Here is a 12,456-nt window from a genome sequence, read left to right on the forward strand (position 1 = left end):
CAAATGAGATCCGGAGCAACAACTAGGGGCTCAGATACATGAGCCCATAGGGCTCACTTTTCATCTGAACTAGCACAGTGTCTCAAAAATGGTTTGTAACTGAACTTGTAATCAACTGGGGTCTATGTTAGGTGGATTTCTTAATCGGTATAACTATATAGATTGGACGTTAATCTATGTGACTATAATACATTGGAAGTTACTGTCACATGATTAAGACTAAACAGGCAGTTTGAAGCAATTCTGCCTCAAGTATGAATGTTAGGGCTTTTCTATCAACACAGCCGCCAGTGCCTGCCGGATGGGAAGTGAAGGTAAGAGAAATGGGCCCTAGAGGAGGGGAGGACAAGCGCTGGAGCACGGAGAGCAGCTGCCATAGCGGAAGCTGCTCTTCATCCCACTCGGTGCCTTAGCATCTCCCAGTCTGAAAGGTCCTGCAGGTGTGTTAGGACATGATGGCGGCTGACAGGCCTCAAGGACCGAGTGAGCAAGTGCTGACAGTGGCATTCTCGCCCCAAAGCCACCAGGCTGTATCTAGGACAAGACTGTTGAGTTTGAGTACAGTGGCTATGAAAAGTCGGGCAGGAGGGTATCGCTTGGGGAATGTTATTAGGGATAATAGTAGCAGTTAGGGAAAACTTCAGAGGTATCCTTGGTGAAGTGTTTTAGAAATACTGTTTGCAAGTGACAAAAATTTGTTATAAATGTTAGTGGGGTATAGGAATTTGAGATTTCCTTCTAGGAAGTGTCTTTGCTGAGTCCAGATGGGTGGTTTTCCTCCTCACCATTGACCCGCCCCCTCTCACTGCTTTTCTTAGCCGCCCTCTGCTCCACTGCAGCTACGTTTCTCACGCGTGTCTGGTTCCTCTGGCATCTAGGGTAGCAGCAACTAGGATCTCTTTAGTTTGTTTTGTTTTAGTGGTGCTGGGGAGCTGGGGAGCTGGGTCTCACAGTGACCTCACCTCTGGTCCTGGTGGCAGCTGCCTCTTTTCTGAAGTCTTTGGAGCACTGGGAGCAGTTCTGGCTTTATTAGCTTTGGGCCTTTCTCACTGTTCCTTTTGGCTTCTTAGCCTGGACCCAAAAGTCCCTGCATTCCTTCCACCTGGAAGAGCAGTGCGTGACATTAACATGAACAAAAGTTCTGTCTGCTCAGAGAACTGTACACTGTTGGATCTAGAAATGTACCTAGTGCTAAGTAAGTTTTCTTGCTAAGCACAGATGCAAATGGAGAATTGGCCAACCTGGCACCACAAATGCTGAGGAACTTAAAGTCTACTCAGCCCAAAAGAAGAGCGCTGGGGTGCAAAGCTTTGCTAACGAACAGCAACTGAATGTACTTTTAAAAAGTTTGTCCTGGGAGGTTTATAAATAAAAACACATTTACAGACAATGTTTATTTTTCACTTTAATTATAACAAAATGGTCTAGCAAGATGAAATTTAGTTGCTGACTTCTATCACACACAAGGATAGATCTCCAAACCATTTTGTTAATGGAAACATTTTATTCTGACTGGTGGCCTCTCGTATCATTCTGCGGTGTCTAGCATCTGGATAATCTCACTAATGAGTGGACGCTTTTCAATATCCTCATTTAGTTTTCTTTTGGACCGCATTTTACGGATCTCATACTCTGGGGTGGCATGGAAGTGAACTAAGCCCGCTGAAACCATCCGATGACTTGCAAATTTCCAGGCGGCACTTTCTCGTCGCTTGTTAGACTCTGGAGCAGTGTGTGGTCGCGCACAGTGTTTTGTCTGACTGTGGGGATCATCTGGACTCTTGCCTAAAAGTCTTGCTCTCGACTTTGATTTTTTAGGACTTTTAACTGAGGGTGCATGTAAATCCTCGAATCTATCCAAACAATCCTAAATATTGAAACAAAACATCAGATTGGTAAATTAGGCTTCTTAAAAACACATCGTTACATTATAAGGACTGTTTGTAATAGCAATAGTTAAGAAATGAATGCCTGATGTCTCAAAGGCAGTCCCAATGTGTGCTCTGTACCCAGTGCTTGCAAGTCTTGTGTTTTTTTTTTTTTTTTAAAAAGCAAACAAACAACAAAAGCCCTCACCTTTTTAGAGGACTTGCTGTTTCAAAAGGGTGAAGGATACGAAACTGAAACTCAGATATACTTAAAGAGCTGTCCTCTGGGGCCTGACTCAGGCAAAGATGGCCAGCCTAGTCTGTAGTTTCTCTAGTCCAAAATCTCTTTCCCATGACCTCAAATATAAATGATCAGTTTTGATATTTTACTTCTATAGCATCTAAACTTTGATTGGTCAGTCTAAACAAGTTAATTTAATAACCATTCTTTGTTAGCATAGGTATTTATAAATATGCATAACCTTCAAGAATATGATTATAACATTTGTTTCTATGGGACTCAATCTCAGTATATGAGCCGAGCTGGCCTCTTTCTCAATCCCTTGTTTCAGTCTCCTGATTGTGAGAATTCTAAGTATATATCACAATACACAGCTTGATTATTATGTTTACATTAAAAATAATTTGCAGCCTGGGCTGTGGTATCACATGCCTATAACCCCAGCACTTGGGAGGCAGAGGCAGGTGGATCTCTGAGCTCCAGGCCACCCTGGTCTATAGAGTGAGTTCTGGGATAGCCAGGGCTACACAGAAAAAGTCTGTTTCTATCAAAATAGATAAAATTATATAGTATATATTATATATAAATAAATAGTATATAATAGTTTTATTATATATTATTTTGGTTTTATAATTTTAATATTATTATTTTCAAAATATGGTCACATCACTCAGAGTAGAGGAAGAAGGATTACCATCAGTTTAAGAACACCAAAATAACAAGAGGGAAAAGTAACAGTTCTCCTCTTTACACACTTTATGGCTTTATTTTTAAAATAGAAATATGAAGATCCGCATGTACCCACTAAAAGGGTATTGTGCTGTTAGCTATATAGTGGTGTGAGCTATATCTGCAGAGGTTCGTCCTCTTCAAGGGGTGGGGTCACCCTCAGGAATAACTGATTTGAGGAAAGAGAAGGTAGGAGTAGACTAGTTGAATTGTAGGTCAGAAAGGTTGGGTGGGACTAGTAAAGATTTGGACAAAAAATAAAAACCCTTTGAGACTCAACCTCTTCTGTCTTTTTTGGGGGAGTGGAAGTGGACAGGACCTTACGCTCTAGTCCTAGAACCCACTGGCTTGGAGCTCTCTGTGTAGTGTGGACTGGCCTAAAACTTGAGATCATCTGGTCATGCCTCCTGATTCTCTCTCCTCTAGTGTCGGGGAAATGAGCCCAGTCTCGTTCTGAAAGAGCATTTCTGCTGTGTTAATAATTAGTAATGACTTTAGCTGCACAGCCAATGGCTCGGACATCAGAAGAAGCACATGAGAGCCACACCGCTGGTTTAACAGAAGTGCCTTCTAGTCCTAGATTTTAAAATCTAGGAATGCTCCTTTTCTAAAGTGGGAACATCAAGTTGAAAGCCAGACAAACGTAAGGGGCTGTCTCTGTGGTCAGGCCCTAGCAGCACAGCCCTTCTGCCTGAAATTTTAGAAATTCGTAGATTTCAGAAAATAAAAGGCCATCTCTGTGATCATCTGGCAAACACCGCAGTGCCATGCAATTCTCTGTCATTCACTGTAGATAAAAGTTTAAAGCACGCAGTCCTCATTAGGGAGACGATGAAACCTCCTTTCCCTGCTGTCACAGGCAGAGATGATGTGCATGCTAGGGAGAAGTTCAGCTGGTAAATGCAAGCACTAGGACCTGAACTGAGTCTCCAGAATCCATGTTAAGACGAAAACAAACAAACAAACAAGAAACAAAAAACCTGGGCATGCTAATAAGTGTTTGGAATCCCAGGCCTGGGACAGGGGACATAAGATTCCTGGAGCCTGCTAACCAGTCAGCCAGGAATCCTTAACTGTCAAGTTCCAGACCAATGAGAGACCCTGTCTCAAAGCAAGACAAAACAAAACAGATAAAAAAATGTGGATAGCAGGGAGGAGCAACAGCCACACATACACACACACACACACACACACACACACACACACACACACACACACGTGCTCGTGCAGTAGCTCAACACTACATTACTATTTTTAGATAGACAAATATAAAATTAAGGATATAAATTCTTATTCTACCACTACAGAACCATTAGAATACTTACATCACATGTGGTATACAGCTGTTTGCTCTGCTACAGTAAAGTTACAAGTTTGCTGTGCAAAACAACCGTAAAGTAACTACTCTGAAATTAGACTGTTTCCCTTTCAAAGGCAGACTTATACACATCAAGTTACTGAGACTTATACACATCAAGTTTCTGATTTAAGATCAATATATTAGATCTGAATAGTTTTCCAAATCATGAATCATAGCTATTATATAAATTAAGGAGAAGAGCCATGATCCACAGGATAAAAAGACATACCTTCTGTTTCTTCCAGTTCTTGCTTTAGGAGGTACACATAAAGCTTAGCATCCTAACCGTGGAACAGGAAGGCTTAATTAAAGTGGGGAGGGGTTGGAGATGGGGTAGAGGAGGAATATAGGAGGGTATCTAACATGGAAGACCTTTTTTTTAAAAAAAAAATTCATATGTAAACCTATCTGCTGCCTTAGAAGTGTGTGTGTGTGTGTGTGTGTGTGTGTGTGTAATGGACATGGTGTAGAATGACAGACAGGAACGCTCAGCTCTGAATGGAACTTCTGTATCCCAGTCCCTCTTCTCGAGGCTGTAGGAACCGGAGGCAGTGGATGAATATGAGGAAACCATGTCCCTGAGACATGAAAGCACAGTGCTTGTGATAGCTTGTATGAGGACAAACCAGTCAAGAATCTCAGGAGTAGGTGGATGAAACCCCACCCTACCCAAGGGGATACTGGCAATTGATAGCTGCTAGGAAAGGCAGAGTTTTTTTTCTTAAGAATATAGGTCCTAGTAGGTTGACCACACTGCACACATCTAGCAGGTGAAGGGCAGCACAAATTGGAGTTGATGGCAGAGGGGAAAGAGCTTGGGTAGGCAGGGAAGGAAGGTGGATCCGGAAGGAGTTAAGGAAGGAAGGCAAGAGATCAAAACACTGAAAGTTTCTAGGTACTAGTTAAAAACAACCTAGAATTTAATTTTTAATATCTCAGAATGTGATATACAAAAAAGGATAAAAGACCAAAAGTAGATATTAAACTTAAAATGTTCAATTTATAATCCAATAGGGTGGGTATAAGCTATATATATATTTTTTTTTTAATTCCTAGCAGAATCAGTAAAAGCTTCATATTTATTTACTGATCGAAAACAAACCAGCTATCTGAAAAAGACCTGTGTGCAGTTCCATCTCATCTTTTCATGGAATCTGGCTGCTACTCACGGCTGTGCGGGTCATACTGCACAGAACCCTAGGCTAGTTTCAGTCAGGCTGCTTACCAGCCAGGCTCCCAAACACAGAGCTGTGTGCCTGCGTTTCAGATCTGCCCGCATAGAGGGCTCTCCTAGAGAAAACGGCCTCCTTTCCTAAAAAGGGCATCCTTTCCTAAGTCAAGGTGCCCTTTTCCCACCTCATAAGAAACACTCTGGTTTTATAATTGTATTTTGAATCAGTTGAGATATTTAGATTTCAGAAGAATTTTTAAATTCCTCTGTATACCACGGGGCTACTAAAGTTACACATGCAGGCAAGCACGCACGCAAGCACACGCCTGCGTTCAGAAGGCATAAATATTCTAAGGCGCATTATTTACAAACTGTTGGTAACTACAGAAGAGAATACGTAGGAAAAGCATCATTACATGTATAGTTCTCCTTGCAGTCCAGTGAAGTAAATTCCTTGACACAGACTTCCGGAGATGAGGTCTTGCCGTGGGCAGTGTGACTGGTAGTAACCTAACTATCTTGTGAAATGACTTCTTTGGTTTGGTGGCGAGGTCTCTTTCTTTCCTTTTGGACTTCGTGTTTTCTCTCTTCAGTACGTCTGGGAAGAAGAATGGCCTTGAGTTTTTCTCGTTTTCTTTATATCTGAATGACTGTGATTCAGAGATCTTGGCACGTTTTTCATTGCAAGCCCCATGCGGGTTTCTGTAAAGAGCTTCCATCTCGTCTTTAAATTGTGCAAATGTAACCAAGTGTTTTTTATTGTTGTTGTTATTTCCTTTCTGTCTCTGATAATAGTAGTCTAATTTTGATCGTCCCCCAATCTCTGGTTTGACATTAATGAAAGCATTAGTCTGCCATGTGGGCAAAGAGAGCTTGCTTATGGACTCGTTTTCCTTTGACACTTTGCAGTTAGGGAGCTTTAGGTAAGGTGAAAATTCTGTATCACTTTTGTCCTGAGCAGTCAGTTTGCACATGCTATTCTTCTCCCTTTTGTCAGGTTGCTTCATTTTCAATATCTTTTCAATGCACGATTTTGACTGAATTGTTTTTGATCTGTCATCCCAACTGTATGGATCTTGAATCTCTGTTTTGTAGACAGAACTTCCGACTTGAGTAAATTGCATGAAACCATGGTCTTTCTTCTGTTTCCTAAGTGACTGGTCGGAAGGTCTTGCTGGTGACCTAGTTAGTGAATTTGCCTGGTTATTTTTGTTGAGAGAAGATTGTATTTCTATTAAATTTAGTCTTTCTTCTTCCCTGCTGTAAATAATTTTCTGTTCCAAAATTGTTGGTGGGATTTCTTTTACATTTTGTGAGAAAGAACTTTCCTTTTCTTTCTTCCTGGACAGTTCTGCTTCTCCACATTTATCTTTAATCAATGTTTGTAAAACTGTATTTTGGCCATTTTTTGAATATTCCTTTTGCTCTTCTGAATCCTCCCTCATAAAGTAACTTTCATTTCTAAAAGGTAAGTTTGTTTTTATGTGTTTTAGAGGTATGGAAGGTGAATGCAGGGAGATAATTTCCTGGCTGAGCCCCTTCAGCTGCTTTTCTGTCATCAGCCCTGACCTATAAAGTTTTTCTATAAAGAGAACCTGGAGGTACTTGCCCAAATCAGTTTTTAGACTTAATAACTCATTTTCTGATAAATACTGAAGATAGTTTTGTAGGGATTTGCTTACAGGGTGTTTCATGTTTATTTTAAGGTTTGGACCAAAATTCCCATCTGCAACGTCTTGCCCTAGCTCACTCTTACTTCTCACAGGGGACATGCTGGCGTGAATAGCCTCCGTCTCATTCAATAAATTGCTCACTGAAAGATTCTTCAGGAAGTAATTTTGGAGAATTTCACTTAGAAAAGTCCTAAGCTTTGTTTCTAGATGTTTATCTATGAAATGATGGTTAAAGTTATTTACAAAGGTCATGATCTTTCCTACAGTTTCTGAGTATGTCTCCTGAAAGGGACCTTGCTCTTTCGCCTCTGCTTTCTCGTTCATCAGACAGAGCTTGTGACTGATGGTTGGTAAGTCCTCCTCGGTGATGTGACCTGACTCTGTAAGTCTTTCAACAAGATAATGCTGGACGTGCTTACTTAACTGAGACTTCAAATTTTTTACTTCTGTCTCCGAGAGTTTCTCTAGAAGCACACGCAGCTTTGGATTCAAAATGGGCTTCCTAGCTACTTTCTTATCTGCTTTATTAAAATTCTCTTGAATTTTTTCTAAGTGTTCTGTACCACTTGAAGAATGTTTAATTAGACTTTCTGACTCCTTTTCTGGTTGTTGTCTTCTTTCAGACTGATTGTATTTGAAGAAAATACTGAAGATATTTTTTAGGAAGGATTTTAATACTGTTGTGTCTGTGTCTTTAGCTTTATCCAGTGAGCTACTTGAACTTTCCAAATTGGAACTTAGCTCCATCTCCTCTGTATCAAGACTCTGGTGTTCAGTTGATGAGTCTGACTTTCCATCTGGTGTTGGGTATTTTGACTCTTGTGTGGATATACTTTGGCAGTCTTCTGTGTATTCAGCCCCACTCACGGAAGAGTTCAGGAAGTTGATATTAGATGTATTCTGCCTTGAAAGAAGTTTTATTTGACTTTTGCTATCAGAATACTGCTCTGTGGAAGAGGTTGTCTGTGAGTCTAACAAAGAGTTCTGGCGTTCTTTATCTAATTCTATAACTTTGATGATCCCAGAGTCTAAAAGAGTGTTTACAGGAAAGGACTGTATTATTTGGCTTATGGCAGATTTGGAGTGTGACAAATGAGCGTCACTGCCTTTTTCTTCATAGTTGCGAACCTGAGAAGTGACACTCTCCCAAGGGGTCAGCAACTGCTCCTGTGAGTCCGTCTGGGCCTCGCTTGAGGTCCTTGTTCCTATCCCCAGTTGGGAGAACATGGGTGCCGTGAATATTTGCTTGATGACGTACTCATATACTCTGCCATTTAAAACATGCTCGGAGCCAGAGTCTTCACTTACTAAATGTTTTCTCTTGAAACTACTCTTTCTTTTCGTTGGGAAATTTCTTTCAGCAGCCTCTAAGAGTTTTTCGGAGACATAATCTTCTATATCCAAAGATTTTCCTCGTTCACCTTCTGGAAGTAAATCTTGAGGACTCTTTTTAGCTACGGGACTTAAAAGAGCCGGAGAATGCAGCAGGTCTTTGGACGAAAGCCAGCTGTTTCTGTCAGATGACGTGGTGTGCACATCTGGAGATGGAGAACAGCCTTCATCATTTGTGTAGACTTCTGGTTTAGAAAATAACTCGTCTGAAAGGTCTTGCAAATTTTTACTTAAAATTGATTTGAGAACTATTGATTGTTTTAAAATCTCAATATCAGAGGTAAAATTGATTGAGCTTGAGGGGTGATTTATGTTTGCATTTTCAGTCACCGATGATGCTCCTTGGACATTTGATGAAGATACATTTGGGAGCCACTTTTCTAACTTACTCTGTAGATCTGAAGGCTCTACTGTAGAGGTATCAGGATCCAGCATATTCTTATTATCTGGAGGTTTGGCTGTGTTGGTTGTAGCATCTGAATTGACAGCAGAATGACCACTTGGCAATCTGCTGTTACTATCTAAAGACCTTGTTGAAATGATACTGGGATCCTGAGATAACTTGTTAGGATCTGCAGACTGTGTTGAAATGATGCTTGGATCACGGCTCAACTTACTAGGATCTGAAAGCCTTGTTGAATTGGTACTAGGATCATGGGATAACTTATTAGGATCTGAAGACTTTGCTGAAATGATGCTTGGATCACAAGATAACTTATTAGGATCTGAAGACTTTGCTGAAATAGTATCACAAGATAACTTGTTAGGATCTGAAGACTTTGCTGAAATGATGCTAGTATCACAAGATAACTTATTAGGATCTGAAGACTTTGCTGAAATGATGCTTGGATCATGAGATAACTTATTAGGATCTGAAGACTTTGCTGAAATGATGCTTGGATCATGAGATAACTTATTAGGATCTGAAGAGCTCAATAAAATGATGCTTGGATCACTGGATAATTTACTAGGATCTGAAGCCCTTGTTGAAATGTTGCTAATATCATTGAATAACTTATTAGAATCTGAAGACTTTGCTGAAATGATGCTTGGATCACGAGATAACTTATTAGGATCTGAAGACTTTGCTGAAATGATGCTTGGATCACGAGATAACTTATTAGGATCTGAAGACTTTGCTGAAATGATGCTTGGATCATGAGATAACTTATTAGGATCTGAAGAGCTCAATAAAATGATGCTTGGATCACTGGATAATTTACTAGGATCTGAAGCCCTTGTTGAAATGTTGCTAATATCATTGAATAACTTATTAGAATCTGAAGACTTTGCTGAAATGATGCTTGGATCACGAGATAACTTATTAGGATCTGAAGACTTTGCTGAAATGATGCTTGGATCATGAGATAACTTATTAGGATCTGAAGACTTTGCTGAAATGATGCTTGGATCATGAGATAACTTATTAGGATCTGAAGACTTTGCTGAAATGATGCTTGGATCACGAGATAACTTATTAGGATCTGAAGACTTTGCTGAAATGATGCTTGGATCACGAGATAACTTATTAGGATCTGAAGACTTTGCTGAAATGATGCTTGGATCACGAGATAACTTATTAGGATCTGAAGATTTTGCTGAAATGATGCTTGGATCACGAGATAACTTATTAGGATCTGAAGACTTTGCTGAAATGATGCTTGGATCACGAGATAACTTATTAGGATCTGAAGTATATGAAGATTTATTTCCATTGATACTAGGATTATGGGACAATCTATTAGAGCCTGAAAGCTCTGTTCCATTGCTACTAGGATCTCGGGACAATTTACTGTTACTAGGATCACTAAACAGTTTAGTATCTGAAGGCTTTGTTGTACCGGAACTAGAGTCACTAGACAGCCTCCTATCTGAAAGCTTTGTTGTATTGGAACTACCGTCACTGCATAACTTAGTATCTGAAGGCTTTGTTTTATTGAAACTTGAGTCCCTGGACAGCCTTCTATTTGAAGGCTTTGCTGTATTAAAACTAGAATCAGTTAACAGTTTATTATCAGAATCTGAAAGCTTTGTTAGGCTGATAACGGGATTATCACTTTCAAAGATACTCTTTGCATGTGAATTGTTTTCTGAGCTGAAAGTACTATCAAGTGACAGCTTACTCTTCCTGTCTGAAACCATAGGGTCAGGAGGCAAGCCGTTCTTCTTGTTTTCCATCTGGACTGTAAAGGGACTAGGATTTTCAGTCCTTGGTGGATCAGATCCTGCAGATCCTAGAAGTTTTGGGTAAGGAGGATCTTGGTCTTCGTGCTCTAAAGTCTCTGTACTTAGCATGCTTGGGTATTTGTATCCGTCATCCTGGTCTTTCTTCTTTCTGAATGACATTTTGCTGTTTAAGTTTCTTAGAAAAGGATCAAGACCACTCTTGCTGAGTTTCTGAAACTGCAATATAAAAAAAGAAATTCCTTAGCATTTATTTAAAATTATGGTGACTTTTCCAGTCAGTTTTCATAGAGGAAGTTGTCAATTGATTCACCCTTTCACCCTGTGTATAAAGGGGGGGGGGGGGAACGACTTTATTTTAAAATACTTGAAGTTTGAATAAAAACGAGTTTAAATTCTTAATTCTAACACTATTTATATCTATGGTTTTGTGTGTGTGTGTGTGTGTGTGTGTGTGTGTTTATGCTTTTTTACTTGGGGTTTTTCTGGTGAGGTTCTGCCATTGCTCAGCCATTACTTCTCTTTTGCTTATTCATTTATCTACAGAATGTCACCCAGGCAGGCTTGGAATGTCCAGGTTCCAGTGATCCTGTTACCTGAGTCACCCTGTCTACAGTGACACCTTTAAGTACTTAAAAGCTACTTAGAGGTACTTTTTTTCTTGAATGGCTAAACTTAGTTGTGTCTGCGCACACACAGAGTGGTAAATACCAAGGTCTCATTTACCATTTAGTCGTAATTTCAGCATTTTTTAAACAAATGCATGTGAGTAGTAAATGGTCATCTTAGGGACATGAATCATCTGCCTTCAAGTCTAAGTATCAACAACAAAGGCGTCTGCTCAGTCTTTAATATGTCACAGCAGAATCCCACTTCTTGAGTGTACAGTTTTATGACTCAGATATGGTTAAGAGAATAATTTACAAATTTTTGGCTTACAGTGAAATGTCAGTACAATAGCCATACTAAACTGAGACCTATGTATTCAATCACTGAAGCAGTCTTTAAAGTAAATTATGTCCATGTTTTAAAAAAAATATTTAGTTTTATTTTTTTATTTGTGTGTGGTGGCCTGCAGAGGGCAGAGAGGGCTTAGATCAACCCAGGTAGTTGGGAAGCAGTAGACGTGGGCACCCAGAACCAAACTTGGGTCCTCTGGGAGAAGAGCAAGGACTTTCCACCACTGAGCGGCAGTGATAGCTCTGCTGTTAAAGGCTGCATCTTCTAAAATCTCGTTCTTGATGCCTCTTGCTTGTTTCGTATCTTTGTGCAACTTCTACATTGTCAAATTGGAAAAAATGCAAAATCTGAAATAATCAGCCTAATATTTCAGCTCACTTCAAATTGCAGGTTAATGGTTATAATTTATTATGATTACTTTTCAAATGATAATAGATACTCAGGTGAAATACTAAGAATCTCCTGGGGGTTTTGCTTGTTTGTTTTTATTTTTTAGAAACACACATTCCAAGATTTTATTTTTGCATTAAAATTTATTAGGTCAAATGAGCTTAGAAATAACTATATTTAAAGGTAGCCAGATATTTCTAATTCTGGTCTTGGAAATTTATGCCATATATATGTATATATGTATACACACACACACACACACACACACACACACACACACACACACACACGTACCTGGGTTGATCTAAGCCCTCTTCTGCCCTCTGCAGGCAACCACATATAAATAAAAATTAAACTAAATATTTTTTAAAATATAGACATGTGGGTTGACGTTAAGGTGATACATGATTGGACAGTGGAGACGTGGAGACATAGGTGGGGAAAAGGAAGAGGAGGAGATTCCAGGAGAAGCAAGATGGAGCTGGAGA

General features: G+C 39.7%; 1 protein-coding gene across 1 annotated transcript in view; it reads right to left on the reverse strand.

The window, feature by feature from the left end:
* Positions 1-1,528: 1,528 nt before the first annotated feature.
* C2CD6 (C2 calcium dependent domain containing 6) overlaps positions 1,529-12,456 on the reverse strand; it is a gene marked incomplete at both ends in the record, with an annotated part of 90,343 nt that continues 79,415 nt past the window's right edge. Inside the window, 3 exons of the mRNA XM_080932892.1 lie at positions 1,529-1,867; positions 5,786-9,065; positions 9,315-10,837. Coding sequence (XP_080789018.1) covers positions 1,529-1,867; positions 5,786-9,065; positions 9,315-10,837 — 5,142 coding nt within the window. The remainder of the gene's footprint in view (positions 1,868-5,785; positions 9,066-9,314; positions 10,838-12,456) is intronic.

Source organism: Micromys minutus (genome assembly GCF_963924665.1).
Source record: "Micromys minutus genome assembly, chromosome: 19".
Lineage (NCBI taxonomy): Eukaryota > Metazoa > Chordata > Mammalia > Rodentia > Muridae > Micromys > Micromys minutus.